At 45.4% G+C, this 27311-nt stretch overlaps 1 protein-coding gene across 3 annotated transcripts in view; it reads left to right on the top strand.

The window, feature by feature from the left end:
• Positions 1–22761, top strand: part of SEMA6A (semaphorin 6A) — a 123612-nt gene extending 100851 nt beyond the window's left edge. For 2 of the 3 annotated variants that reach the window (XM_036074826.2, XM_036074827.2), the window contains 2 exons: positions 965–1129; positions 20693–22761. In XM_036074826.2, coding sequence (XP_035930719.1) covers positions 965–1129; positions 20693–21891 — 1364 coding nt within the window. In that variant the 3' untranslated portion in view covers positions 21892–22761. The remainder of the gene's footprint in view (positions 1–964; positions 1130–20692) is intronic. The other variant, XM_036074828.2, reaches the window with a different exon arrangement.
• Positions 22762–27311: the final 4550 nt, after the last annotated feature.

Raw genomic sequence — 27311 nt, forward strand, 5'->3', positions numbered from 1 at the left:
TTAAACCACTGTGACAGTTGACATCAAAGCACCTGGTGTAACCTGTATTTAACCTTGCAGGATGCTGGCAGGAAAGCTTAGGAATGTGTTCATAGGAAGAATCCAGAGTTTCTGCCATAACTCCCAACCTGGCCATTCTTTTCCTGATGCCATCCTCTGGTAGGCTCCTCTGGATCTCAAAAAGCTATCCCTTTCTAATCTGAATCATGGCCTCAAGAACAACCTCTCCCAAGTATGAGTCATAAACCATGGGACTGACTTTGCCAGAACAAGACGCGGAAGGCATAGTCATGGCAACATGGGGCGGCTGAGGCTGCCATTCCAGGGAAGCGGTGGTGGGAGCAGCTCCCTTGAGAATGCCATCACTTCTCTTAGAAATGGGGAACCTGTGAAGTTGAGCTGAAGTTGAAAACTAGACACACCTTGAGAAAGGCTCGGTGGGAAGGGCTTGGGACCGCTGAGTTGCTTCTAAGAGGCAAGAGGTGAGAGGCTCATCCACTACTATCCACCTGCCCCATCAGTCACAAATGGAGTCGCCCAGCGTGGGCACATCCTGCCTTTAGTGGTGCCGTGGGAATGCCAGAGAAGGACCCCGGTATTTCTTGAGCACGTGCTATGTCAGACACCGCTGGGTACTTTTGCCATGATGTCACTTTATCCTCCCCACACAGGGAGGTAAGTGACATCATCCCCATCTTGTGCACCAGGAGAATCAAGGCCCAGAGAGATTAAGTGAATCTCCAGGCTCACCCAGCAAGCAGCAGAGATAGGATCTGGCCCTTCATCCTCTAACTGCAAGGGCAGGGAGTCTTCTGCGGAACCCCAGCCCCCAAGCCTGTTATTTCTAGGGCAATCTCCTTTCAGTCCTACGGCCAGCTTGGGGGTCCCCCTCCTGGCCTCTGAGCAAAGGGAATGTGGGGGTCTCCTGCGATGTTTTGCCTAACTGTATTTGTGATGCAAACAGGGCACTCCAGTTCCCTCTTGCCCAGCACCACCACGTCAGATGCGGCGTCTCAAGAGGGGTATGAGTCTAGGGCAGGAATGCTGGACTGGAAGGATCTGCTCGATTCACCTGACAGGACAGACTCTTTGGGGGCGGTGTCTTCCCGTAATCACCAAGACAAGAAGGGTAAGGCCTTGGAAATGCCTCTTCCTCTGGGGGGAGAGGGAGGGAAAAGTGAGGAGGACCGTGTAACTGCTTCCAGCTGCATCGTAGCAGCGTTCGAGGAACCTCCAACACACTGATTGAGAGCGTCTCAGAAAAGACTGCAATCCAGTCCTCTGTGCTCGGCTTGATCCTCAATTATTCCCCGATCAAGGAGAAAACACACAAAACAAATAACACATCCTCTCAGCTCCCTCCGTCCAAAAGAGGTGCGGCTTGGCCCAAAGCAGATCCCTCTCCACTCCTCTGAGCTCATTCTGTGATTCTGGGTCCTCCTTTCCCATTCCACAACGGGATGGAATGCAGGGCCAGCCTTGGCACGTGCACGTAATCCAAGCAAAGACCCGCTCAATGTGTGAATGGAGAGAGAGCAGGACAGAGTCTTTACTGGCCCGTAGCATCCCTCCCTCATGCATGGTGCTGAATGTGAACAGAGCTGTCATCCTGCAATGTACTGTAACTGCCCTTTGAGGACAACAGCTAAGACAAAAATATGTTATTTAATCAAGCAGAATTGCTATGCATTTAAAACGGAAAGGAAGCTGCGCTCCATGAAAGGGACTCTACTGTGAACTGTCCTAAATTCTCCCCTGCTTTCTTTGCTCAACTAGAGACAGGAAATGTCCTCTCTTTTCTCACCAGTGGCTGCTTCTGGTAACACATCCTACTTTAGTTGCAGCTGCTTGTCCAAAAAACAGTCTTGTAAATCAGAGACTGAAAAGCCCAGTTAGCCACTGTGACCCTTGGAGGCCAGTCTCTGTCGTGTCCCCGCCGTGGGGTTTTCTATGTACGTATTTCCATGTTTACTTTGAGAGACTGTTGGCCAGGCAGCCCCACACGCTAGACCCTCACCCTCTCTTTTGCGACTCACCTCCGCTGCTGTGTGGGCCAAGCCGCAATGCGAAGGTGTAGCCCTTGTAACTTGTTCCGGAGCGTGTCCCCTCAAAAATCAATTTTCTTATTCCTCTAGAACTTCTGATTCATATTCCCTGCCCCAGATCTTAAAAAGAGTGGCTTCTGCCTCGGCAGCCTCCTGAAGCTGGCGGCATCCCTGCTCTTACCGTTCTGCGAGCGCGCCAGGCTCATGGGTGATGGGACAGAACTACCACGGTGGGCCACAAGCCCTACCATGTGCCATTATTTGTTATGTGTGGCTCCAGACCGCAGATGTGTTGGTCTTGGCCGAGTTCTCCAGAAGAGACAGCTCCGTGAAATCAGTTGGTGTTTGGCCACCGTGACTTTCTGAAAAACCAAACAGCCGTTCCAATAAAGCATTAAGTATGTCAACCAGATCGCTAGCTGTTGGTTACAATCATTTTCTCTTCACTTCACTGAGACGGGTGGCATGAATCCTCCAGTTGTTAACTCCCCCAAGGGATGGAGGTTATCAAAGAGTCCAATTAACACTTTGACAGATCATTTTAAAATTCGGCACTGTTCGTTCTCTTGGGTCTTATTATGAATATTGACAAAGCTGGAAGCAGTCTACAAACTGTCAAACAATGGTGGCAGAGGGGACCGCATGGGTGTTCACCATGATCACTGTTCCTGTGCTATTAACTCCTTGCCTTGCCCCGTCAAATTCGAGTTGGGTTTTTGACAATTGAGTATGTATTTGATGGGGCAATGACAATGGGTTGTTATGCAGAAAAATTTTTCAAAAACAAAATGTAGCTTAATGTTCCTTTTGCCATGATTTTTATGATTTTAATTTCCATTTTGCTCTGAATTGTTTTTCTGTTTAATGTTCATGATTTATTTTCAACTTCTGTTCTGTTTTGCTAAGCACTGTGTGGTATGACTTGGTGATGGCGTGATTCCGTTGGAAAAGTCTTGTTTCTTTGCTGACTCATGATGACGTCCCTCAGCTTAGCCCAGTCTGTGATCTCCTCGCTTCTTTTCATTTCCTGATGTGGGTGCTTAATGATGTCACATCCACGTGCACAGCATCTCCTGGGATGCGAGAGTTTCATGGGTTCTGCGAGGGCCTCTGGCGGGTGCTCTTTTCACTGGGTCGATTGTCTCATGGGAATGTGACATTTGTGTGCCCCAGCTTTAGGAGCTAAATATACTCTGGAATTGTTCCTAAAATATCACACATTTCCCCACTAAGCAGAAAATGTGTCCCGCTCACCAGCTTGCTGAGGAGGAGTCAAGTGCCCCATGCCTTCTTTTTTTTTTTTTTAATTTGGCTGCTAAGTAAGAGGCCAGTGAGCCGAGGAGCCCACAGCTCTGCCCTGCAGATTTGCTGACCACCACTGGGCCGGCCCCACTCTCTGTCCCACGACATCCTCCAGACAATCCTGCATTTCCAGAGTATGTTTGCTTGCCTTTTTCTTTCTTTTCCTTGCTGTTGTCTTTCGTCTCAATTTAATCCTGTACGTTCTTCACATTCTGTCAAAGCACCAATCCTCACCTTGCAATCTAACCCCCTTCTGCTACCATTGTTCTCAGCCTCCCCCTTTCCAAATAATAGACCCAAGCCCTCTGCCCTTCTGTGGAATGTTCCAAGGCTCTTTCCTTCTACACTGTGAGGAGCATTCTGATGTTGTATGTACATAGACAGTCATACTAACAAAGCGTGAGAAGAGGCCCGTAAGGCTCACAGAAGCATTATCACCGAAAATGAAGTAATTTTCTCTCTCAGTAACTGGCCTTGCCCTTCGTTACCCTACTGGCCTTGTCTAATGTCTCTTGTCCTTGCTGCTTTTCTTTAAAATTGCCTGATATCTTTCAAGCCCTAGATTCATTAGTAAAAACACAGCCAACTGCTCTGTTTTATCTCTGGGTCCCTAGATGTCTGGAGCCTCTAGCCAGCCCTTTAATCACCAAGTTGATAAACTGGATGCAGCCCTGGCTACTTCTTTCTTGGTTTTGCCACATTTAAAAATATATATTATTTATTCATCCTATAACTATTGAGGTGGTAATGAGTAGTTACAAAGGGGCTCTAATTACATATGAATAAGAAAGAAAATCCACTATATTTTTAGATCTGGCTTGTCTCCCCCCACCTCTCTTCCCACAGCAAAAGAAATAAGAGCTTTCTTTTTTAGGTTAAGCAATACTGAAAATTAATAGCCACTCTTGTGCCTCTCATTTCTGACCAAAAGTAATAATACCATAAAACCTGATTTCCAAGAAGACTGCAAGATATGTGAGGAAATTAGCCATGTACTGATCTGCCAAGAGAGCTGTAGAGCATAAATATAAAATGTAAATGCTGACCACTGCTGTTAGGACACAATAAATCAGAACAGAAGAAAATCCCCTACTTCAGACTTTATAGAGTTCCTGTGAGCTGTCAGAAAACAGATAAAATGGTCAATATATACAAAGATGTTCCCATTTGATTGGAAATGCCAGCGCTGTAGTATGCTTATATATTTTGGGAAATCTTTAAAGTGAGATACTATCAATTATATTTAGTCAAGAGGATATATACACATTGCAGACAAGAAAAAGATACAGAAACAGAATTTAAATCAGATATCAAATGAATAATTTAAACTAAAACATACAGTAAATGTTGAATATATTTTAATCAATGCACAAGCTATTTGTGTAAGCACTTTTTACTTTGGGAAATAATATTGCAGTAAGATTCATAAGGTCTGTCAAGTATGGTGATGAGTATGTTGTCCATACTTCATGAACAATCCTGAATCGAATTTTCTAGATCACAGAGTGTATCAACGATTCCTCCAACGCAGTGTAGCCTACAGAAGTAGGGCCTCCCAGTAGGACAGGCGGCTCCTTACAGGACGGGATTTAGGTGGTTTGGGACATCACGGCCTTCAAGAATACTGAATCCTGTGATGGAAGGCCATGCCCTTTTCATTTCTCTTTCAGTCTTCTTGGTTATGTCAAGGGAAAAGTCTCAGTTTGGTGCTTTACCGGTAACGACTCCCCTGACTTGCTACTACCCCACCCTGACAAGAATAAACAGGCTTTAGACTGGGGGCTTTGCCGTGCAGCTAGAGCTAGCTGGGATTAAAGCGGTTTTGCTTTCAGTTACTTTTTTATGGTTACCTTCTATCTACGAATAGTGACACTTTCCCCCCCATTTATGACAAAGTTTCTACTTGAAATACATTTTAAAGGTAATTTAAATAAATATGAAGTAACTGCAAATGCCGGAAGTACAGGGGATAAAATTACTATGTAGTATGGTAGGTAAGACTCACTGGTATCACTAAAACTGTAGTATTGGAAGTTGAATGACTAAAGTTTGGGTAACTCTGGCCTCGAGCAATTACAGGAGTCCAGTGAGGATTCAACTACTACCCAAACCTGGCTTCTGGCATTTGGAAGAACACGACTTAATAACCGCCATGCTTCTGTGGGCCGGGCTCCGCGTGTTGCAATGATATGATCTAGGGCTCTTGTGACATCTCTTCCAACTACTGACCTTTGTGACTGGGGATAGGAACTTTGGTCAAGTAGGAGTTGAGAATAAAATGGACTTAGGTTAAAAGGAAATTACTCATTCTAGTCTTGTTAAGCATCTGGTGAGATTCTTCTCCAGACCAGCAGTGAGCACCCAAGGATACCGGCAGCTAGTGATTCCCCAAGCTGTGGCCGAGGGAAAGCTGACCTTTGGTATTTCTGGGGCCTGTCTCCTTTTCCGTTATCGGTATGGACTCATGATACAGTGTGTTCCCCTAACCTGGCAGTAACCTACGCCTGACCCCTTTTTCCCTTCGCACTCATTCAAACTCTACCTATTCTGAGCCTCAAATGCTCATAGCCAGGCTTTCCTCATTAACAAGCTGAGAAATCCAATTTTAGGTGAGCAGTATAGATCAGGGAGCCAGGCCCCGATGGCGCTAGCATTTTAACAACCTCTGATGCTTAAAATCTAATGGATTGGGGATTTTAAAGTGCCCTGATTCTCTCAACGGGGAAAGTCACTTCTTGGCTCCTATCAAGTCTCACATAGGTGATCCTACATACAAAGAAAATTACTAGTGATGACAAGAGTAAAGGAAGAAAAACAAGCTTCTCTTCTTTTCCTGACTCCTATACTTGGGCCAGATTTTCTCTACCGTTTCCTCAGTACCATTACCATAACAAAAATGTTTTCTGAGGCATCTCAAGCAAAATTTATTACTGGCTCCACAGCACAGTATGGGATGCCAATAAGGAGTTAGAGGCTACACTAGAGATAGACACGGTTTCTATCCAAGAAACAGCAAACCGCCAGACAGATGAAGCACACGTAGACAAGAAAGTGCACCGAAAAGCCTTTCGGGCCACCACTGCCTGTGTGAACGAGGCAAAAGTATGCGCAGCGGACTTTAGGAAAGGGCATTAGACGACTCAGGCAGCTTGGCTGATGTCAAGGACACAGCCTTAGAAGGTGGTTTCTCAGACCCTTTTCTTTAGCCTTCCCTTCAGCACCAGTGTTGTGGCCGTCACATGCCCCTGGACAGGGAGGAGGATGGCGGAGGGAAGTGAGGTCTGTTTGGTGCAGGGTTCGTATTTTAAGGTTTTGTGGAAATGCTGCCAAACTCAGGCTTTTGTGGAACAGCCTTAACTTAGTTTCAAAAAGACGAAGCCCTTGATAATTTGCATAGCTTTTATTTGTAAAACCTATAGTATCACAGCCATTTTTTAAATGTGATGGTGGGGCAGTCTTGGAGAATTCAGAGAAAAGGGTTCGGTCTGGTGGGGAGACTGCCAGGGGGCGGGGCAAGAGGCTGCACCTCCCACCCCACAATTCCCCCCCTCCGACTGGACCAGGTAGGAGTGGGCATGCGCAGAGCCCAGGAACACTAAAGAGACCGGGACTGACTGCTGTTGTTCCAACAACCGTTCCGAATTAATTCAGTTCACTTATTTCTGTTTTGAGTGTTAGAGGAAAGCGATCCTTCAAAGTTCACAAACAGTATCTAAAGTTGCTACTGCTGCCGCTGATGAAAACGAAGATACGATTTTTGAAATTGAGTCCATGAGTATTTCAATTTGTAAATTATGGTACACTGGCCCCATAAAGGTTCAGAGTCAGTCTTGTTACTCTCTGTTATTTTAATCTCCAAAGTGTAGACGGGTCCAAAGAATATTTGCGGGAATCATTAGAAGCACATTATTTAGGGGTGGCAGAGTGAGGTTACTAGATTAAATACAGAATTCCTAGTTAAATTTGCCATGAATACTTCTTAGTGTAAGTATGTCCCACAGATTGCATGAGATATACTTATACTTGAAACATTATTATTCCGCTGAAGTTGAAACTTAACTGGATGTTCTGCGTACTTGCTTCCTGGCAATCCTGCTGGAAAAGACTGCTGATAATTTCTTCATTGAGTACATAAAATCTAATCTCTAGATTACTTCTACCCTTCAACTCTTAGAAAACCCTAGAATAACCCATAGAAGAGGAATTAAAGTAAAAATTTCATTCTGTAAAAAATATCAGAAAATTATCACTAGAAGTTATACATGCATTTGAAATGTTATAGAGTAATTTAAAAGATTATCACTGAATGCACGCATTCAAATGCCACTTTTTGAGAGAGAGCGCGAGCACAGCAGTGGGAGGGGCAGAGGGAGAGGGACAAGCAGACTCCCTGCTGAGCACAGAGCCCAAGGCGGCTTGATCTCACCACCCTGAGATCAGACCTGAGCCAAAAGCAAGAGTCAGAGCTTAACCAACTGAGCCACCCAGGCGCCCCTCAAATGCCACTTTTAAGTGAGAAAGGCTAAGAAATCAAACCGTTCCTAAAACAAGGGCATGGTTAAAACTATTGGTTCTAATTTTATTTAACCTCAGGTTTTTATCAACTGTTATGTTAACCTAATATGTTATTTTTTTTCTTCTTTAATTATATGGCTGCCCTTTTTTTCCATTTCTCATTTCCATGGCTTTGAAGGAGATTAACTAGAATCCAGAAAGCACTAGAAAATATGTTTAATAATGGTGACAATAACCCCAGCTCAAAGAAAAGCAAAACAGCAACCTTTCTTTCTTCATGCATTCAACAAACATTTAGCCAGAAGGTACTATCTAGGAACTGAGTGTTACAGTGGATACTGATCTGAATTCCACATAAGTCTTCAAGTCAAGGAAATCAGATTCACCGGGGCCTCCTGGCTAGCCAGTGAGGCAGAGTGAAGTCTGAGTAAGAGGAGTATAGGAAAGAGGGGCCGGTGGAGCTCTGAGACAGGAGGGAGGGAGACACAACTCAGGTCCAAGCTGGGATCTGAGGGAAAGGCCTTGCAAAGTCTTGAAGGATAAGAGGGGGAAAAAGGCCGTTGCAAGCTAAATAAGCCACATGACCAGGACAGGAGGCTAGGAGAGTACAGAGTGTAAGGCAGAGTGTGCTGTGACTAAGGTGATGGAGTATTTGGAGGGCCACGATGAGACCTGAGATTGAAATGGTAGTCTGGAGCCTTCAAAGTTATGCTAAGGGCTTTGGGCTGTAGCTGTGGGCAGTGGGGGATAGGAAAGTGGATGGGTGGGAAAAAGGGATGAAAGGAGCGTGGGAGGGAGGGAAAGACGGAGATCAAGAGGATGACAGACATGTAACAAATGGATCATTCAATAATATTAGGCTATTGGTTACATATATACAGTAAGTTTGGGAAATGGAACTTTACATCTGTTTTAGATCTAAAGTGTCTGCTGGCATTTCCCTGGTAGATGCTCCTTGCCAAGCTATGAGCTCTATCCTAGGTAAAGCTCCAAGCCAACCAGCTCAACTCCAATTTTGGTCTTCTCTGTCTCTCTAGTTAAAACACCGGGATGCACAGCACAGTTTTCATCCAGATCAGACTCTGAAATCGGGGGAGCCCGAGAAAGAAACACTAATATAATCCAGGGCGCCACCATGTATTTTTACTAGATTAATATTGCCCTGTCACCTACCAGAAGAATCTGTTTGAATAGCCGAGGAAGCAGGCCAGGTGCCGGGCTTTCGGGACGGATGATGTGAGCGTGCGCTCTGCAGGAGGGGCTCGGACTGAGCAGCCCACGTGGAAGGCTGTAATTGTTCTCTCAGCCGTGGGCCAGAGATGTAGATTTGATCTAATTAATTTTGTATCCTCCTGACAACTTGCTGAATTTATCTAAGGTCTTGATGAGATTATTGTGGAAAGGGTAGATGGAAAAAAAAAAAAGTTAAATGTCAGCCATGTAGGAAGCTGCTTCATCTCCCTGCCTGCCGGCATCTACACACCAATATTTAAAGTTTCTTTTAGAGAGATACCAACTAAAACCTTTTTCTTCACCTAACATCCATTTTCTCAAAAAAAAACCCAAAAAAACAAAAAACAAATGAAGGGCTGAAATTATGATTATGGAGACTTGAATTTTTTCTTCTAAAATCAGCAACTTAAACCTTAGGGTATTTTACAAATCAATTCACGTTCTAGACGTGCTTCTTACCTTTCATCTGTAGCCACTTTTTCAAGGCACATCACCCTTGACATGAATTCATTTTATGCCCCCCCCCCGCCGCCGCCCTTTCCCCTCAATCTTTTTTTCCATTCTCTCCTATCTTTTGCACAAAAACACACACAGTGACGAAGTTTTCTGACAGCTTAATGGAACTTTCAAGGACTACAGGGACCAGGTTAGGCATGATCTTATTAACTGAACATCTGGAGTAGTTAAAAATTTGCTCTTTAATTGGTTCGACTTTACGGTGTTCCTCTAAAACTTGTTTTGTCCTAACAATAAAATTGCAAAGAATCGATTTGTATTTTAGATCATGCATAATAATGAAAAAATAATATTAGCTTTATCTCAATGCTTTCTTTCTGATAGCCTCATTTCCTGGAGTTTTAAAAAAGAAAAAGAAAAAAAAAGCCTGTTACAAGGTTCACTTTGCAAACCGTACTGTTCATAGACAAAGGAGCCTAGCAAGGGCCAAAGAGTGGGAACTGGGATATTTCCCGAGGACGGCTTCTCTTTTCTTGACATTATACATGAGCACGGCCTCGAAAGCTCTAAGTGTTGCTCAGAATGCACAATTCACGTCCTTACCATAAAGAGAGAGGACGGAAAAGCTGTATTCACCTGCCGGTCCCAGGGAGAGACAGGCCGCGCGAGGTAATAGTTCAAGTCCCGCGAAGCGTATGGCCTGAAAAGATCCACACAGACTGCGTCACCTGTAAATCTCCCAGCACCTTCGATTACAGAAAGGCCCTGAAGTAAACTAGTGAAAAGTAGATGGCTGTTCTCAAATATATCGAGTGCACGGTAGACAGGATCTTAATCGGTGTCAGAAAGCTAATTACGGGCAGTGTGAAGGTTTGTCATCTTTAATTAATATTTCTTAAGCTCTCATAAGCCTACAGCCTGGGAACTATCTTTGGAAAGAGATTCATTTTTTAATGGGATAATAGGAATTTCCCACTCCAGTTACTTTTAAATTTCCTAATTTTTAAAAGGATGCGTTCTTTTTAAATATGTTTCTGCAATTACATGTCTTCACTGAAGGCAGAGGCGGTCATGAACTGTACAGAAATAATGCAAGTTCGCTACGGTCACTACTGACAATGCTTTATTAGGAGGGAAAAGAGTGTCAAGAAGTTTATAGGGCAGCAATCCGCATTATGCCTAACCTTTTGGACATATTAAAGCTTGTCATTTCCAGTCCTACAGCCTCTTGTTATTCATAAATAATAGATAACACTGGACACAATCATCTGACATTTGTTAAGGCAATAAATATACCCTAAGTGCTGATGGGTCTTGCACTGCATGATTTAGAAGCACACAGCAGGAATTTAATGTAACTTAAAATGTCTTATATAATTCTATGGATTTGCAGATTCAGTTCAGCTCAGCAGATCTGTAAGCACTAAGCTCTGTGCAGTACGCTGTTGGGCTCGGCATTTTCATGATCATAAAGCAGGACCTGGATTTGGGGAATGAGCTCCAGTCCTTTCTTCAATTCAGAAATATAAAAGAAAGCTTTCTGAGTTTCTTATTCTCTTGTCTGATCAAGCAGAAGGAGGAAAGATGCCCAGACCCACTATCAAATGTCGCCTGATGTGGCTGTGCATTGTCTGAGTGGAGTCGATTTCGAGACGACATGACATAATACGCGGGCCTCTCGAGGAGGCTGCTCTAGTCACAGTGGGACTCTGCTGCTTCTGTCCCTGGGGCGCAGTGCTGCCTGGGCTGACCCAACCTAGGCCGTAATGTGGGCTCTGCAGCACCAGCCACTCCCGATGGCCCCTGTGACAGAGATGGGGAGCCTCAGATAGTCCCCTCCCTGTCTTCATGCTGGGGCAAATAAAGAAACCGCAGGCATTTTTCCAACAGCTTGCGGCTCTAGCAAATTGGGCTGATTCTGTTACAGCAGGGCCACTGTGTTTTAGGCCGTATGTCAAGCTTCTGTCAGGTACCAAGGGAAAGTGTTAGGGATTTGTTTGTCTTTCCAATAAAATCACATTAATTTTGTATCTTTGTCAGGAAATGGTAACTGCAGTAAAGAACTGTCATACCCGAGACCCACTAAAGACTCAGACTTTGAGCCCCAAGGAGGACTGCGTTTATTTATTTATACTAGAAATCATTTTGAAGGTCTGGCTATACAATGCCTCGGTGGTATCTGAGGCTGGCCTTTAAACATTCGATTTCTGGCCTATCGTTCATGTCATGAAGGGCAGGATTTCTCAAGTTTTAGTGAAAATAAGAATCACCTGGTGGGCTTGTGCAAACACAAATTTATGAACCCCAACTCCAGAGATTCTGATTCAGAAAGTCTGGGTAGGACCCAAGGATTTGTATTTCTAACAAGTTCCCAGTGATGCTGATGTTGAGCACAATGATTTTTTTTTAATTTTTTAAAATTTTTACAAGATTTTATTTATCTATCTATCTATCTATCTATCTATCTATCTATCTATTTATTTATTTATTTAAGAGGGAAAGAGAGAGCACAAGCAAACTCCCTGCTGAGCAGGGAGCCCAACAGGCTCAATCCCAGGACCCTGAGATCAAGGTTTATTTATTTATTTATTTATTTGAGAGGGGGAGAGAGAGCACAAGCAAACTCCCTGCTGAGCAGGGAGCCCAACAGGCTCAATCCCAGGACCCTGAGATCAAGGTTTATTTATTTATTTATTTATTTGAGAGGGGGAGAGAGAGCACAAGCAAACTCCCTGCTGAGCAGGGAGCCCAACAGGCTCAATCCCAGGACCCTGAGATCAAGGTTTATTTATTTATTTATTTATTTGAGAGGGGGAGAGAGAGCACAAGCAAACTCCCTGCTGAGCAGGGAGCCCAACAGGCTCAATCCCAGGACCCTGAGATCAGGGCCTGAGCCGAAGGCAGACGCTTAACTGACTGAGCCACCCAGGAGCCCCAAGCAACAATGATTCAAGACACTTTGCAAGTTGCCGTGGGCTATCTTATGTCAGGTCATTCTCTTAATATTTTGTTTCACATTTAAATCTTTACTTTTCTACTCTTGGCTGACATAGTCAAACCTTACCAAAGTATTCATTCAAAGAGTCTATCTTGGACCCTGTACAAGGCAGGTAACTTGTCAGAAATTCTAGAAATACTATTACATTATTTTTAAGATTTTATTCATTTATTCATGAGAGACAGAGGGAGAGAGACAGAGGCAGAAGGAGAAGCAGACTCCCTGCAGATTCAGTTTGGAGCAGGGAGCCCAATGCGGGACTCGATTCCAAGACCCTGGGGTCATGACCTGAGCCAAAGGCAGAGGCTTAACCGACTGAGCCACCCAGGCGCCCCTTCTATTACATTATTAATTGGGCATTAACAAATGTCCTGCACAATGCCAAGTGCTTTACATGCATTCATTTATTTAACCTATTAAATCCTTCCAACAACACTCGTCTCATAATCAATAGTACTGATGCTCAGAGAAACTGACTTGCCAAAGGTCACAAAGCTAGTTAGTTATAAAGCCAAAACTCAAAGCCCGGTCTTTATGACCTCCAGGTTTATGTTCTTAACCACTTAACACCCAGCCTCATCTATAATCCAGATCCCAAGAACTATATTTCCAGCAAGTTTAAGTTGGCAGCTTTAGTATTCAAACAGACCTGCTTCCTCGTATTTATCTTTGCTTTGTAGGGAAAAAAGTCAAAGCACTGCAAACGATTCAAAGAATCACCTGAATTTCACAATATTAGTGAAATTTTAGTTGGGAGATCCACTTCACCATTTTGTAGCTTTGATGCCTTGTGAGAGAGCAAAGCAAGACAATGGGACTAGGAAGTTGGAGAACAGAAATGCTTTGTCTGGTTTCAGAAATTGCTTAGATGTTGGGTTTCCAGTCTTATTAGAAAGAAAACCTCAAAAAGAAGGAAAGTAAACCACATAAATTCTGCTAAAACTTTGCCCATCTGAAATAATCATTACCTTTACAAAGAGAGTGACAGTTCTAACACATGCAACCACAGCCCCACATTTCAGGGCATGGCTTTCAAAAATCATCTTATCATGATTCCCAATCTAGACCTCAATCCATGCAATGGTGTAGCCCTCCACGGGCAGTGCCAAGTGGGAAACCTCAGAGATCTGAGGACTCCCCCTGGCACAAGGGGGAAATTAAGCTGTTTCTCCTCTAAAAAATGTGAAACAGAATGAATTTCATGCTCGTTCTCCCCTTTTCGGCCTGTGATGGCATCCCAACAACAAGAAAAAAAAATGCATCGATTTCAAAGGTGACAGAACTGGAAGTGGATTCATCCAGACAACCACAGTAAGCACTATTTCAATATGTGAGCTTTAATTTAGCTTCTCAACTGAGGGAAGCTGCCTCTACCTTGGTCAGCCATTAACTTGATAAATCCTGAGGACCACGGCTCCTCCCGGCACCAAATCTTCAGCCTGCCAGGGGGGTTAAAAAAAAAAAAAAAAAGAAAAAGGAAAGTTTGAGTTATAAACTCTGAGCCCATTTCCACGGCTGCTGGCTCTTCAGTTTATTCTTAAGCCATCTGGTTCACGTTATGCCCTAAGACAAGAAGAGGGCTCCTTCCTGCCGAGATAACTACAGAGAGTTCCCGCTGCATTTTCAGTATGGTCTCCACTGGGTGCGGTGTGGCTTTGAGGATAAATTGTCTCCAGTTAGGAGTTCTTTTTCCCCTATTTGTTTTCTTCTCTCCTTAACGGGGATTACAGCCGGCCCTCTGTGGTTAGTAGCCATGATGCCTGGCCCATGATGAGTTCATTCATTCATACTGCCTTGCGGGGCTGGGAGCCTTGGCATTTTGTTGCAATAAGATTTTCAAACAAGAAAAATTGGGTTGTTAGATTCCATTCACCCAAGTTCTTATGAGGATTTCAAGGAAATTGCAGGCTTGTCTTACTATAAAGGAAAATCAAGAGTTTATTTTTAGGGGATCATACTCCAGAGCTTTTCTTGGTGTTTTGCCATCTTTGTTAGCTCTCAGGCCCAACACGAAACCCGCTCTGGCTCGGCCGTGAAGGAAATGTCCATCCTCCTTTTTGCCTCTGCATATTTCTCTAAAGGACACAGAGAGGCTTTGTTGTCTTTGTGGTCACCGGGTCCGCTCTACACAGATGCCTATTAATCACTTCACTATGGAGACAGACACATCCATCATATCACAGCAGCTCAGAAACAGGCAGTCCAGTGAGCAGGGGTGAGAGGGGAAAGTGCGCACTTAACCATTTCGAGGTCCTGGCCGCCAGGGGCTCCTATACTTAGCAAGGTAACGGGGTGGGCGTGGGTAGGGCTCCTCCTTGGCATGTCGTTTAACAGGTGCAGCTGATTTTGTGTGTTTGCATTTGTCTCGTTTCATGCTTTGACAGGACAGCCATCTCCCAGCTATTTCTGTAGGATTCAGGGGATAAGTATAGGTGAAAAAAAAGTTTTCATTTTAAGAACAGTGAAAGTAAATTTAGGTGGACTAGCCGTGCTTCTGATGCAAAGGTACTGACTCTCCGAAGTCAGCTGTTTTTCAATGAGGGATTCAGCATCCAGCAGAGTAAGCTGAAAGTCAGCTTTCTCAGGAAAGACGACCCGTAAAATTGCAGGTAAATTAACCAAGAACTTTCCTTCCAAAATGGACATGTCTTCTAAACACCTTTTTCAGTCATTCAAGGTTTTCCACAGCCTTCTAAATGGTGTTTAGCTCTTGCTCTTATTTTCTCTCTACAAGTACTCATGCATTCATTCACTATTTATTTAGCAGATATTATTTACTAAGCACCTGCATGCCTGGGAATTTAGGGGTAAATCTCCCTCCTAAAACAATCTCGGTGAGAAAAACAAACATGAAGTAACATAAGAGTGATGACTTTAGGATAGAGAAGTGCAGATCTCCGGGTCACTCAGAGAAGAGCTAACCTCGTCGGAGTAAATTGGCGAAGGCTTCCTCCTTTAAGCTGAGGCCTAAAGGAGAGGGTCAGAAGAATGTGGGGTGAGCAGGGATATCCCCAATACAGGGAACAGCCTATGGGAATGCCCAGAAGCAAGGGAGAGTACAGCCAAGTGGCTGGTGCTCTAGGCATGAGAGACTAGATGGGAGTCAGACCATTCACCATTATGAACACAGCTTTTACTCTCCTTCCCTCCTTGCATGGTTCTTACTTCTCTCTGCTTCAGCTGACATCCACCGAGCTAGAAGCAATGCATCTGATGATGCTTCCCCACTCTGGAAGTAGTTCTTGCGTGAGCGTGGGCCTTCTCCCCTAGCGGATGACAGGGTTTGTGCCTCCTTCACCTCTGTCTCTCCAGCACTTGGCACACTGCTTTGGTCTGTGCTCAGGAAATGTTTGCTGAAGGTACCCACAAAGATGGGAGCTGAAAGCTTGTTATGCCATGACAATGAGAGTGAAGGCGCCAGGAACAGCACAATCCAACCCTGAGTGAGGAGAAGATCTTTTCTGAGACATGCTGTCCCATGGTGCTGGGCTTCCCATGCAGACTAGACAAGTGTAGACAATCCTAGAACAGGGCTACCGGAAACCATTCTCTGTTTTCTAAATAAAGAATAAAGAATTTGATGTTTGAAATTTCAAAATGCCTTCACATGATCATCATAGGAAAATTCACAACTGTGTTGGACTTCCTCTTACTTTACAGTTTATAACTGTTCTTATTTTAATTACATTTTGCAGGGCCTGGGGGGTAGGATTGTTCATAATCTTTTCATTGCTTCAGCCTCTAAAGAGCTTCCAATTGTCCCTCTGAGACCTCCCTCTAGCATCCCTCCAGCATCTGAAAACTCTCACCTCAGGGGGAAAAAAAAGTGAAGATTCTATTCTTTCTCAGTTCTGCCAATTTAAGGCATGATTTCAGAGAAATCTCTAAGCCATTGTGTGCCTTGCTTCCTGCAATAGGAAGGTGGAAAGAATAACCATTTAGCACCTCATGACTGGTGAGAAATAGCTGATGGTTAATGAATCAATGCAAAGGATGTTTCAGATACTGTTTTCATTATAATGCCCCATTTTCAATTGGTGAGAGCAGAAGGCCCAGGGGTTGGTAGAGGAAGACATTTCAGGGCCCCAGGATAGAGAAGCCAACTCTTACTGGTCTGGCGGGGGGGGGGGGGGGGGGGGGGCAGGGGGATACCTGGAGGGGGAGTATGCCACCCTACAAAAGCCCCTCCACTTCCCCAGGGTTTCCATGCAACATCTGAAGCAATGACGTTCAACCAGCTCCCTTGGCAGAGTTGTATTTATTTCAAAATATTCAATTCCACGGGGCTAGCCAGTTGTTACAAATAACCCATCTACCCTCATCATCTCTTTTGGAATTATCCCAGAATGAATTTTTCATTTTTGATACAGTTTCTCTTATTATTTTGAACATATACTGAGCACCTTTATCGATTTGTCTAATGGATGTTAGTATGATTACATTCTGTTCTATGGATGGAGATAGATTTTGGTTCTGTAACTTCAGAGGTTATGGTCACTGCAAAACTGTCCCACCAAGTGTAGAGGCCCATTTAAAAGTGTCTCTGCAATGTATTGCAAAACCATCTATCTGGTAATCATTTATTAAGTGCCCAACTAAGGAGCCCTGGTGATGATGAGGGTTATAAATGCATATAAAATAGGGTCCCCGCCCTCGAGGAGCTGAATGCAGGATTTTTACTCCACTAGGAGTCTAACTGCAATCACTGCATTTTGCTCAACATTTCCTGCTTTTGTTGTTTTACTTATTTCAAAATGCAGGACCTATAGGCAATCCTGGGACAGAGGTACGTGTTCCCTTAGTTGCCTCAACATATCCCTTTGGCAACATTTGGACAGCACAAGGTTGGAGCTGGGAAGAACAGGTCTGCCCCCCTCCCCCGGGAGACCCACAGCAAATGGAACCAAATGGAGAGGCTTTGACTGTTACTCTGAAGGCCTCGGTGAGCTGCGAGCCCACCACATCTCCTTGGTGGCTTCTTTTGACCTATAGACTTGTCCAGCAAACTACAGCATTTAAGTTCTTTCTTATTCATTACTTCATCTGATTCTTGCAAGAACCCAGTAAGGCATTAAGTGTATTAACCCCACATCGCAAATGAAAATAAACTGAGGCCCAGAGATGGGCCAAAGGGTCACCCAGAGTAAGTGGGAGCCTACGACCCCAGGCCTCTGGAGATCTCTAGTGCTGCTTGTACCAGCCCCCACGCCCACCCCCACCCCCGACAAGACCACTGGGTTCAATCCTTCACAGTGACCAATGTCTCAGAGTTGATTTAATCATTTCCATAAATGCCCCTTTGCCCTTTTCATGATATAAGCAGAAAGCTTTAAGTTTGGAAGGGATTTTCCAAAAATGACTTATAACTTCTTATCTTCCTGACTTGTGCTTTCAACTTAATCTCTGATCTGTTTCTAAATGTGTACCTGGGATTTCCGAATTTGCACAAGCAGATGAGGGAAGGGCACCTGCTTGGGGTAGATATCTCAAAACTGAAGAGATGCAGGCTTTTAAGGGCACTATTTACATAACAAAAGGAGATTGGGGGGGGGCTGTTTGAGACACCATTTTTCTCAAAGGTCATACCGTATTTGATTTGTTAACAGCCAAAAACCTGAACTCAAATGTCATCCTCTAAAAAAGTTTTACCCAGTGAAAGAGCAAATGGTTTCCATGAGATTAAAATAGTCAAGGACCTTCAGACATGAAAGAATAGCTATAAGGAAAAAAGTCATGAATAAACTTGAAATTTTTGCAGTTTTCCCAATTAAACAATGAATGAAACAAATGGACTACTTTAGCTGCCTTCTTTCCCTGTTCCTCTTAAGCTGAGAGGTCAATTTCAATTATAAAATACCAAAGTCAATTATAGATAACTACCTATTATTATAAGGATGCATTTATTGGGAAGACACAGCCCCCATGAATATGATTGCCAGGAGGGGATCCATGAAATACCCACTGCCATGAAAAATCTACCTGGTATGCCCCCCACACACACGCCTCGGTGAGGTCTACCCTGTGGTTAGATTCCACTGAGATCGCCAAGTCAATGAGGGAAATTAAACCCATTTTATTCACAGGTGTACATTTTTGTGCCACTGTACGTAGGTGGTTAAAAATGATCTTCAATAGAACCCCAAACACAATCAAAACTGAAAGAAAATCAGTTGCTATTTTAGCATTACAACAAGGAAATGCAAATTTAAGGAAGAACTTTTCATTTGCACAGTTCCTTGGTGACTAGGTATTAAAACATATTTGGATGCAGCAAGACACCTCATGGTTTGGGGAGCTCCACATTACAAAAGGTGTGAGTTACAGCCGAATTTCCTGCTGTTTTTTTGCTTCTCCATTTCTATCCCTTAAAAGTTCAGGAAGATAAATCTGGAAATATTTGAGAAGTGTCACATTTGGAAATTATTCAGGGTCTTGCCGTCTTAATACTCTTTCCCCGGGGTGAAATCGCCTGCCGTGCCCTTCATTACTAAGGGCATTTTTTTAATCACAGAATCTTTGTTTCTCAAGAGATATTTGCTGCTTCTGTTTATTCCCCCTGAAGTCACAGTCCTTTGTCACAGGACAATCACTTCCACAGCAACCAACTGTGATGTCACAAGTTAAGGGGAGGAGGAATGTTTAGACAGAAAAGAGAAAGAGAATGTTCTCTTCCACAGGCAGAGGTTTCTGAGTTTTAAAACCATTGCTTCCCTAGTCAAAATATTTTAGCAGGAAGACCCCATGACAAAGCTGCATTTCTTCAGGGTCTCAACTGTGACATACGAAGCATTTCAGCAGAAGTTGAAGGGCTGCATGTTGTGGGCTTAAGAAGGGGTAGAAGTTTTTATTTCATTTCATTCTAATTCTGTGCCAGTGAAATCTGCCAGTAAAATACATTAAGCATATTCCAGAAAGAGTTGATTTAGCAGATGAAAAATGTGTCTCCTGAGACCAGAGAAGGTACATTTTCTGTCTTACTATCATTTCCATAATAGGAACAATGTTTACATTTCCTCAGCCCATGCAGTGCCTCTAATGTATTCATGTTCTTTCACCCTCCAGAGGCAGGAATTGAGGTATTTGAGATTTTATTTTTTAGCTACCGCATCAAGCACTTAAGATCTGACAATTGTGATGTGTATTCTCACTTGGTATTAAAAAATAAAAGCCTCAGTGTTTGCATTTGATTAGAGTCTCTCAGCTTGGTGGCTGATTACGCAGGAACAGGGAAGGCAACTTTCTTCAGAAACAGCATCTCGGTTAATGTAGTGTAAGATTATTGACGGGTGTAGTCACATAATTTTTATTAAATTGAAGAGATTAGCTCTGCTGAAGAATCTCACCGTGACAGCAAACTCTAGCCCTAATAATGAGACCTGACACTTTTCAAACCCACTCCAGGGCCCCAGATGGTCTTTTTTTCTACTCGTTCAGTTCAAGTAAGGGAAGAGCTTCGTTCAAATATTCAGCATATTTACCTGAAATTGAGTGTGCATTGCTTTTTTTTTTTTTTGGAAGGATGATACAAAATCAGCATAAACATTTGTAATGTGAGCTTTAGCTATTTTCTTTCACCATAAATGACACACGAGGTCTTCCTCCAGTTGCCTGAAATGCACACATAGCTTTTTCTCCAGATAGAGGCCATGGTGCCCACAAAGAAGTCATCAGAGAAGACCCTGGAACCCTGGAGCGTTGTGCCATTCGTTCATTTAACGGGCATAAAATTGTTGCCTCTTCCCCTCCGGACTCAAAGTATCTGTTATCCCAATTTTCTGAGGGGAAGACTGAGAAAAGATGAAGGAGGGGGGGCGGGGAGGGATAAATTTTGGAAATGAAAAAGTGTCCTACTCCACAGACCGAAGCAAGCAGAAAGAGCATATACTTGAGAGAGGGGGAAAAAGCACTTTTTCAGAACACAAAGGAGGCAACAAATGAAGTCTATTTACATATTTCACAGGGGGTGGGGGCGGCTTGGAGAGGATTAGTTAGTTAATGTTTGGCAAGCTGCACCCCGAGACAAGTTATGCAGAGGTGCTATCGTCACTTATTACTGTTATTAATTAACGGGGTGAACGCCAAACAAAAATAAGCCCCGCGGTGTGCTTTCATTTCTTAACACCGTGTGCGATGTCTATTGCAGGAGTGATTCGGGAAAGTTACCTCAAAGGCCATGACCAGCTCGTCCCTGTCACCCTCCTGGCCATTGCGGTCATTCTGGCTTTTGTCATGGGGGCCGTATTCTCTGGCATCATCGTCTATTGCGTCTGCGACCACAGGCGCAAAGACGTGTCCGCCGTGCAGCGCAAAGAGAAGGAGCTCACCCACTCGCGCCGGGGCTCCATGAGCAGCGTCACCAAGCTCAGCGGTCTCTTTGGGGACACCCAGTCCAAAGACCCGAAGCCGGAGGCCATCCTCACGCCACTCATGCACAACGGCAAGCTCCCCACGCCCGGCAACACGGCCAAGATGCTCATCAAGGCCGATCAGCACCACTTAGACCTGGCGGCCTTGCCCACCCCCGAGTCCACCCCGACGCTGCAGCAGAAGCGGAAGCCCAGCCGCGGCAGCCGCGAGTGGGAGAGGAACCAGAACCTCATCAACGCCTGCACCAAGGACATGCCCCCCATGGGCTCCCCTGTGATCCCCACGGACCTGCCCCTGCGGGCCTCCCCCAGCCACATCCCCAGCGTGGTGGTCCTGCCCATCACGCAGCAAGGCTACCAGCACGAGTACGTGGACCAGCCCAAAATGAGCGAGGTGGCCCAGATGGCGCTGGAGGACCAGGCGGCCACCCTGGAGTATAAGACCATCAAGGAGCATCTCAGCAGCAAGAGTCCCAACCACGGGGTGAACCTGGTGGAGAACCTGGACAGCCTGCCCCCCAAAGTCCCCCAGCGGGAGGCGTCCCTGGGCCCTCCGGGAGCCTCCCTGTCTCAGACCGGCCTGAACAAGCGGCTGGAAATGCACCACTCCTCCTCCTACGGCCTTGACTATAAGAGGAGCTACCCCACGAACTCGCTCACGAGAAGCCACCAGGCCACCACGCTCAAAAGAAACAATACTAACTGCTCCAATTCCTCCCACCTGTCCAGAAACCAGAGCTTTGGCCGGGGAGACAACCCGCCCCCCGCCCCGCAGAGGGTGGACTCGATCCAGGTGCACGGCGTGCAGCCCTCGGGCCAGGCTGTGACTGTCGTGCGGCAGCCCAGCCTCAACGCCTACAACTCGCTGACGAGGTCGGGGCTGAAGCGCACACCCTCGCTAAAGCCGGACGTACCCCCCAAGCCCTCCTTTGCCCCCCTTTCCACATCCATGAAGCCCAATGACGCGTGTACATAATCCCAGGGGGAGGGGTCAGGTGTCGAAGCAGCAGGAAAGGCCAGGCGCGCGCCCAGCCCGGCGAGGCCCTCCACTGCCTGAGTACCCACCAGACCGCGGCCGAGCGGAGGACGCTGGGTCCCCCCTCGGGGGCGCAGGGGGACTCTGGAAACCTGGGCCACGTGGTTGGGTGAAGGTTTGCGACGCGGGACTCACCTCCATTCTCCGACTTCACTCTCCCCTCACACCGTGCAGCAGGTCGGACTCACGAGAGACTTAATTACCATCACAAACATGAGCCAAAAGCACATACGCACCCACCTTCCCACGCATGCGCGCGCGCGCCCGGGCACGCGCGCACGCTCACCTCCCCCACCCACACCCGCACCCGCACCCGCACCCACATCCGCAGGTGAGCAATGACTGCAACATGTTGTCCATGACTGCACCGGGCGCCTGCTAACAGGGCTGGCGTTCCACCTGCAAAACACAGATACATTTTTAAAAATCATGAAAATTAAAAAGACAAAAAAATAAAGAATTCATTGATAATTCTAACTCAGAACTTTAACAATGGCAGAAGTTTACTATGCGCAGATACTGTGAAATGCCCACCAGTGTTACAGCTTTCTGTTATTAGCAGATGAATGCCATGTTGGGCAACTACGTCATAGATTTCTGCTCCTCTCTTTTAATGAAATAACGTGACCGTTAACGCAAGTAACGCTTTATTTATTGTTCACCCTTTTTTTCCTTAAGGAAAGGACTCTTCCACATACCAACCTATGAACAGCTCTTCAGAAAGCCCCTTGAAAGTTAAACTATTTAACGTGAAATCCATTAACTGGAATAATTGAGTTTATTTTTACAATAAATTCACTGAGTAAATAAGTTGGAGCTGCAATTCTGAGCTTTGTGTTTGGACTGTCTGATCTCTAGCTAAAAGAAAACGTTGAGAGGGAAATATTTATTTAAATCAACCAGTTAATTTGCTGGTCAGGTCTCTGGCCCTATAACATGCAAAAAATTAATTAGTTTAAAAGTCCTTCCAGATCCTAACTTCTAAAGCAACCGGGAGAGGAACTTTTAGAATGACACATCCCGCGTCCCATTTGCTGCCAACAATGTGGTTGTCAGTGGTTCCTACTTTCTGTGAAGGCACCAGCTTGTGATACCCATCTCATTTCACCTTGCATGTGAGACAGCAAACAAAATCCACTAAAGGCGTGAACTAATTAATATGCTGGCTGCTACCTTGCATAAATTAATGGTTTGCTCACACGGGTTTTTCGTGGGGTTACATCTGTGAATAGCCTCTTTTCCACATGTAAATTTGTGCCTTACACCCTGAGTTGTGTACACTTGTAAACTGTCGTTATGATAAACTTCCCCCCGCCTTTTGAAATAAATGCAGCTATTTATTTGACCCTCCCTCCCCCCACCCCCACTCCAGCCCTCTGGAAGATTAGCATCTAGCAGATGGAAGAAGAATGCAGTGGTGGTGGTTATAAGCCTGCCCCCCCTGGGAGAGCTAGGCAGCCAGCACGCCCTCCGATTCACTTCCTTCTAGTCGTGCCAACTCCAACCACCCTTTGGCCATGCTACCAAGCATGGACACCAGTGTTGCGGGTGGCAATACCCATTCTCCCTCCAGAGCTCCCTGCTTCCCTGGTATTCTCAGATCATTTCAACATGGTGATATCCTCATTGGCCAGCAGAGAAGGGACTAACGTCCCAGCCCTCATTTCCGCTGGAGAACACGCTGTGTGCGGTTGCCAGGCACCTGGGAGGTGTCTCCAAGCCATGGGCTCAGCATGCACGTGCCCTGCACACAAAGAAATGACGTGGAAGTAGATGCAGGCAGGCTGGTCCCTGCTGTGATGGATGAGTAACTCCAAGTACAAAGCCAACCACAATGGATGCTGCAAAAAACATTGACTGGGGCAGAAGATTTTTTAATTTTTTAACAAATTTCTTCATCCATTTGTTGTTCTTGTTTGTACGGGGCGGGGTGGGGGTGTGTTTTCCCCCCTTGGTTCTCATTAGCTCAAGCACACAGAGGGGACTATTGTTTACTCTATCATGAACAAAAGAACTGTCAACATAATGTAAACAGTGAGCATTGTTTGGGGTTGTTGTGTTTTTAAACAGTATATTTGGTGGCCTCTTTGTCTCTTTTTATTTCCAGTTTGATCTTCTGGGTTTGGTCTTGTCTAAAAAAAAAAACTTTCAAAGAAAGACTACTGGGGACAATTTTGAGTTGGCTGATGAAAAAGTGGTACCTCCGTAATCAGAGTGAGACCTAGGTGTGTCTCGAGGACTCACGCATTAGCTTTGTGTTCCTGCAAACATCTCTCGCAGGTTTGCTGTCTTTCGGGGTGGGCTTCTGTTGTTTTGTGTTGTTATGTTTTTATTCTGTTTTGTTAGCAGAATCAACGTTCACACCCCATGAACTCTGTACCCTGAAACCGCAGTCTTTTCTAGAAACTGAGATCATTGTTTTTTCCCTCGTCCCCGAAGCTTGACCCCCAAGAGTATTGACAAGGGAGCCCCCGCTCTCGTGTCCCCATGGGTACCTCAGCTGTGTTACGGAGACCTCTGTCAAAACTTCCGTCCCACATCCCCACCTCCCAACAACTCATCACTTGCGGTGTTCTCCCTAAAATGCCCATATGTATTGAGCTGGTTGTTTGCATTTAAGTATTTTTTTCCCTTTTCTTTTTCTTTTTTTTTTTTCCCCACTGTGTGTGGGGGGAGGGTCCATAAACCTGAGTGTGCCTTTGCTTTCCACCCTTGCTAGACACTGGGAGATGCAACAAACTCAGATTTATATTTGTTGTAAAGTTGTAAAAATATTGTGATGTCACCAACTTTCCTTCCATCTCCACATCCCCTAACATCTGATTCATGACTTAATGTATGTTGTAAAACAGAAAAAAAAGAAAAGAAAAAAAAGGGGGGGGGGAGACAAAAAAAAAGCAAGGAAAAGGCTCTTTATTACTTAAAAGTAATAAAACAAGACTGTTCTACATTATCGTTTGTGTCCTGAATGCTTTTATTTATCTCTTACTTTTTTCCCTTTTGAACCCCACCCTTTTTGGGGTTGGATTCTACTCTTTCCCCATCTCTGTCTGGTTTCCAGAGCATAAATAACAATGTGGTTAGACCCCGTTTGTTTGTAGTACTCACACCCTGCCCACCCCCCCGCCCCAAATTATTGATGTGTTTTCTCTGCCTGCACCCAGCCTGGGGTGGGGTTATAGCAGAAGTCACCAGTAATTAAAAGGCAGGGCACGCATTGACTCCTTCTATTCATTTTATGCATTTTCTTTTTATGGGCTTGTTCATCATCAAACATTTATGGTAGGCTTGATAGTTTAAGAGATCAAGGCTAGGATTTTAGTATGTAGGGTCCACTAAAAATAGATCCTTGCACAGATGTGACTTCAGCCTTTTTACATATTAATAAGATGGAGGGTGCTGATTTTACTCCTTGTTAGCATTTCTCTCTTGTAACCCTGAAGAACACACGGTTGGAGGTATATTGGGATGCAGCCCTGTTATTTTGCAGACTAGCTTTGCGAAATGCCTAGATAAGGTTTTCCCCTCTGGAGTATTTTGAAAACAGTTATTTAAATAAGCCCTCAGCTACAGTATTTTACTTTTGACCTTCTGAAGTCATTTTTTTTTTTTTTTTGAAGTGTTTTAGGTCAGTTTACACGTGGGAAGCTACGGGTTGGGCCCCAGATCACACCTATAGTGATCCAGTTACCTTTGGGTATTTCCAGTTACATATCGTGAATCCCACCCAGAGGGCCAGGCGTGTCAGGCACAAAGTTGACTGGAATATAGTTCTTGGCTCCTCACTTTTAAGGAGAGATGCGCAGGTTCTCTGTAATGGCCACCAGGAGGTAGGAAAAAAGTGCTGAGGGAGTGGCCCAGAGGTTGAGGGCACAAGACTACATTTGAGCTGGTTCTATTGTTTTGGGTTTTTTTTTTTTTTTTTAAGATTTATTTATTTATTTATGAGAGAGAGCGCATGAGCAGAGGGAGGGGGGCGGAGGGAAAGAGAATCCTGAAGCAGACTCCATGCTGAGTGCAGAGCCCCACATGGGGCTCGATCCCAGGACCCTGAGATCATGACCTGAGCCCAAATCAAGAGTCAGACCCTCAACCGACTGAGGCACCCAGGCGCCCCTGAGCTGGTTCTTTAGGGAATGAGCTCTCTGGGCAGCTAGACCAGGCACAAGGGATGATGTGTACGAAGTCACCAGGTGCGCTGTGATTGGGAGACAAAAGGTTTATCGGGCCTTGAGCAGGGGCTGTGAGAGAACCTGCTGGAAGCAAGGCTGGGAAAGGGGAGACCAAGAGGGGCCTGGTTACCGTGTGCTAGGATTTTAGCCGATGGGCAGTGGAGAGCCTTTGGAGTAGATGAAGAAGCAGACACATGTGTTTGTGCTTTAGAAAGCTACCTGGCAGCAACGTGGAAAATGGATTGGTCCCGAGAAAGGCCATGGGCCACGGGGCAGTGTGCCAAACGGCATGCCAAGTAGGTAGAAACACCGCAAGCAAAAACTCCTTGTCTGACTTCGGATTCTTTAGGAAACAGAACCGAATCAGCTCTGTGACCATCCCCCCCTTTGCCAGACCGAAGATCTTCCTTCTCCTTGTGTGACCCACAGGCGTGCCCCGCCCGGCTCTAGCCAAATATAAAACTGAAAGAATGGGCAACAGCTCGTCTGAATTTATTTCTTAAAAAAATGGGGAAGCTGAGATCCGTTGAATGAAGGGATTTGCCCATGATCCCAGAGCTGGTGGTGGAGCAGCTCTTCCAAGAACAAATTCATTGTCTCTTACCCCCATTCATTTATAACATTAGAGCAGGACTAGCCAGGAAGACCTCACCACACCCACACCCACCCTCCCAACACCCCCCACACGCCTGCAGCCCTTAGTGCATGCCTCCCCCTTCCCCGGTGGGGCATCCCAAATGCCTTCGTCTGGGCTGAGTCGAGGGGGACGGGGGCTGGAGCGAGAATCAGACCGGTTGGAAGCCCGACAATCCCTGCCTTGCAACCTGATCCCCGATTCGGCGGCTCTTGCGGCAGTCAGCTTTGTTCCGGTCTGGTGAAGGGGTGACAAGAACTGAACAGGTGCGCCCGGCATTTTTGCTGGGGCCCCCGGGATGTCCTCGCTGAGACTCAAAAAGTGCCTCAGATAACGCAGCTTTTTCATTGTGTTTGCTTGCTGGCTGCGGGCTTAGCGTTTCTGCAGGGGGGTTTTAGACTGTCGGCCCTAAGGAGGGGCTGTCCCAATACAGCCAACGGGCTAGGCGTTCTAGGGGCCGCAGCCTGCGTCTGAGACCTGCCAGGTTCCTTAAGTGCCGCGTCAAGTGAACCCAAACAGGTCTCGTTGTTCAGCCTTATAATTCAGCCACAAAG

Source organism: Halichoerus grypus, chromosome 2 (genome assembly GCF_964656455.1).
Source record: "Halichoerus grypus chromosome 2, mHalGry1.hap1.1, whole genome shotgun sequence".
NCBI classification, from domain to species: Eukaryota; Metazoa; Chordata; class Mammalia; order Carnivora; family Phocidae; genus Halichoerus; species Halichoerus grypus.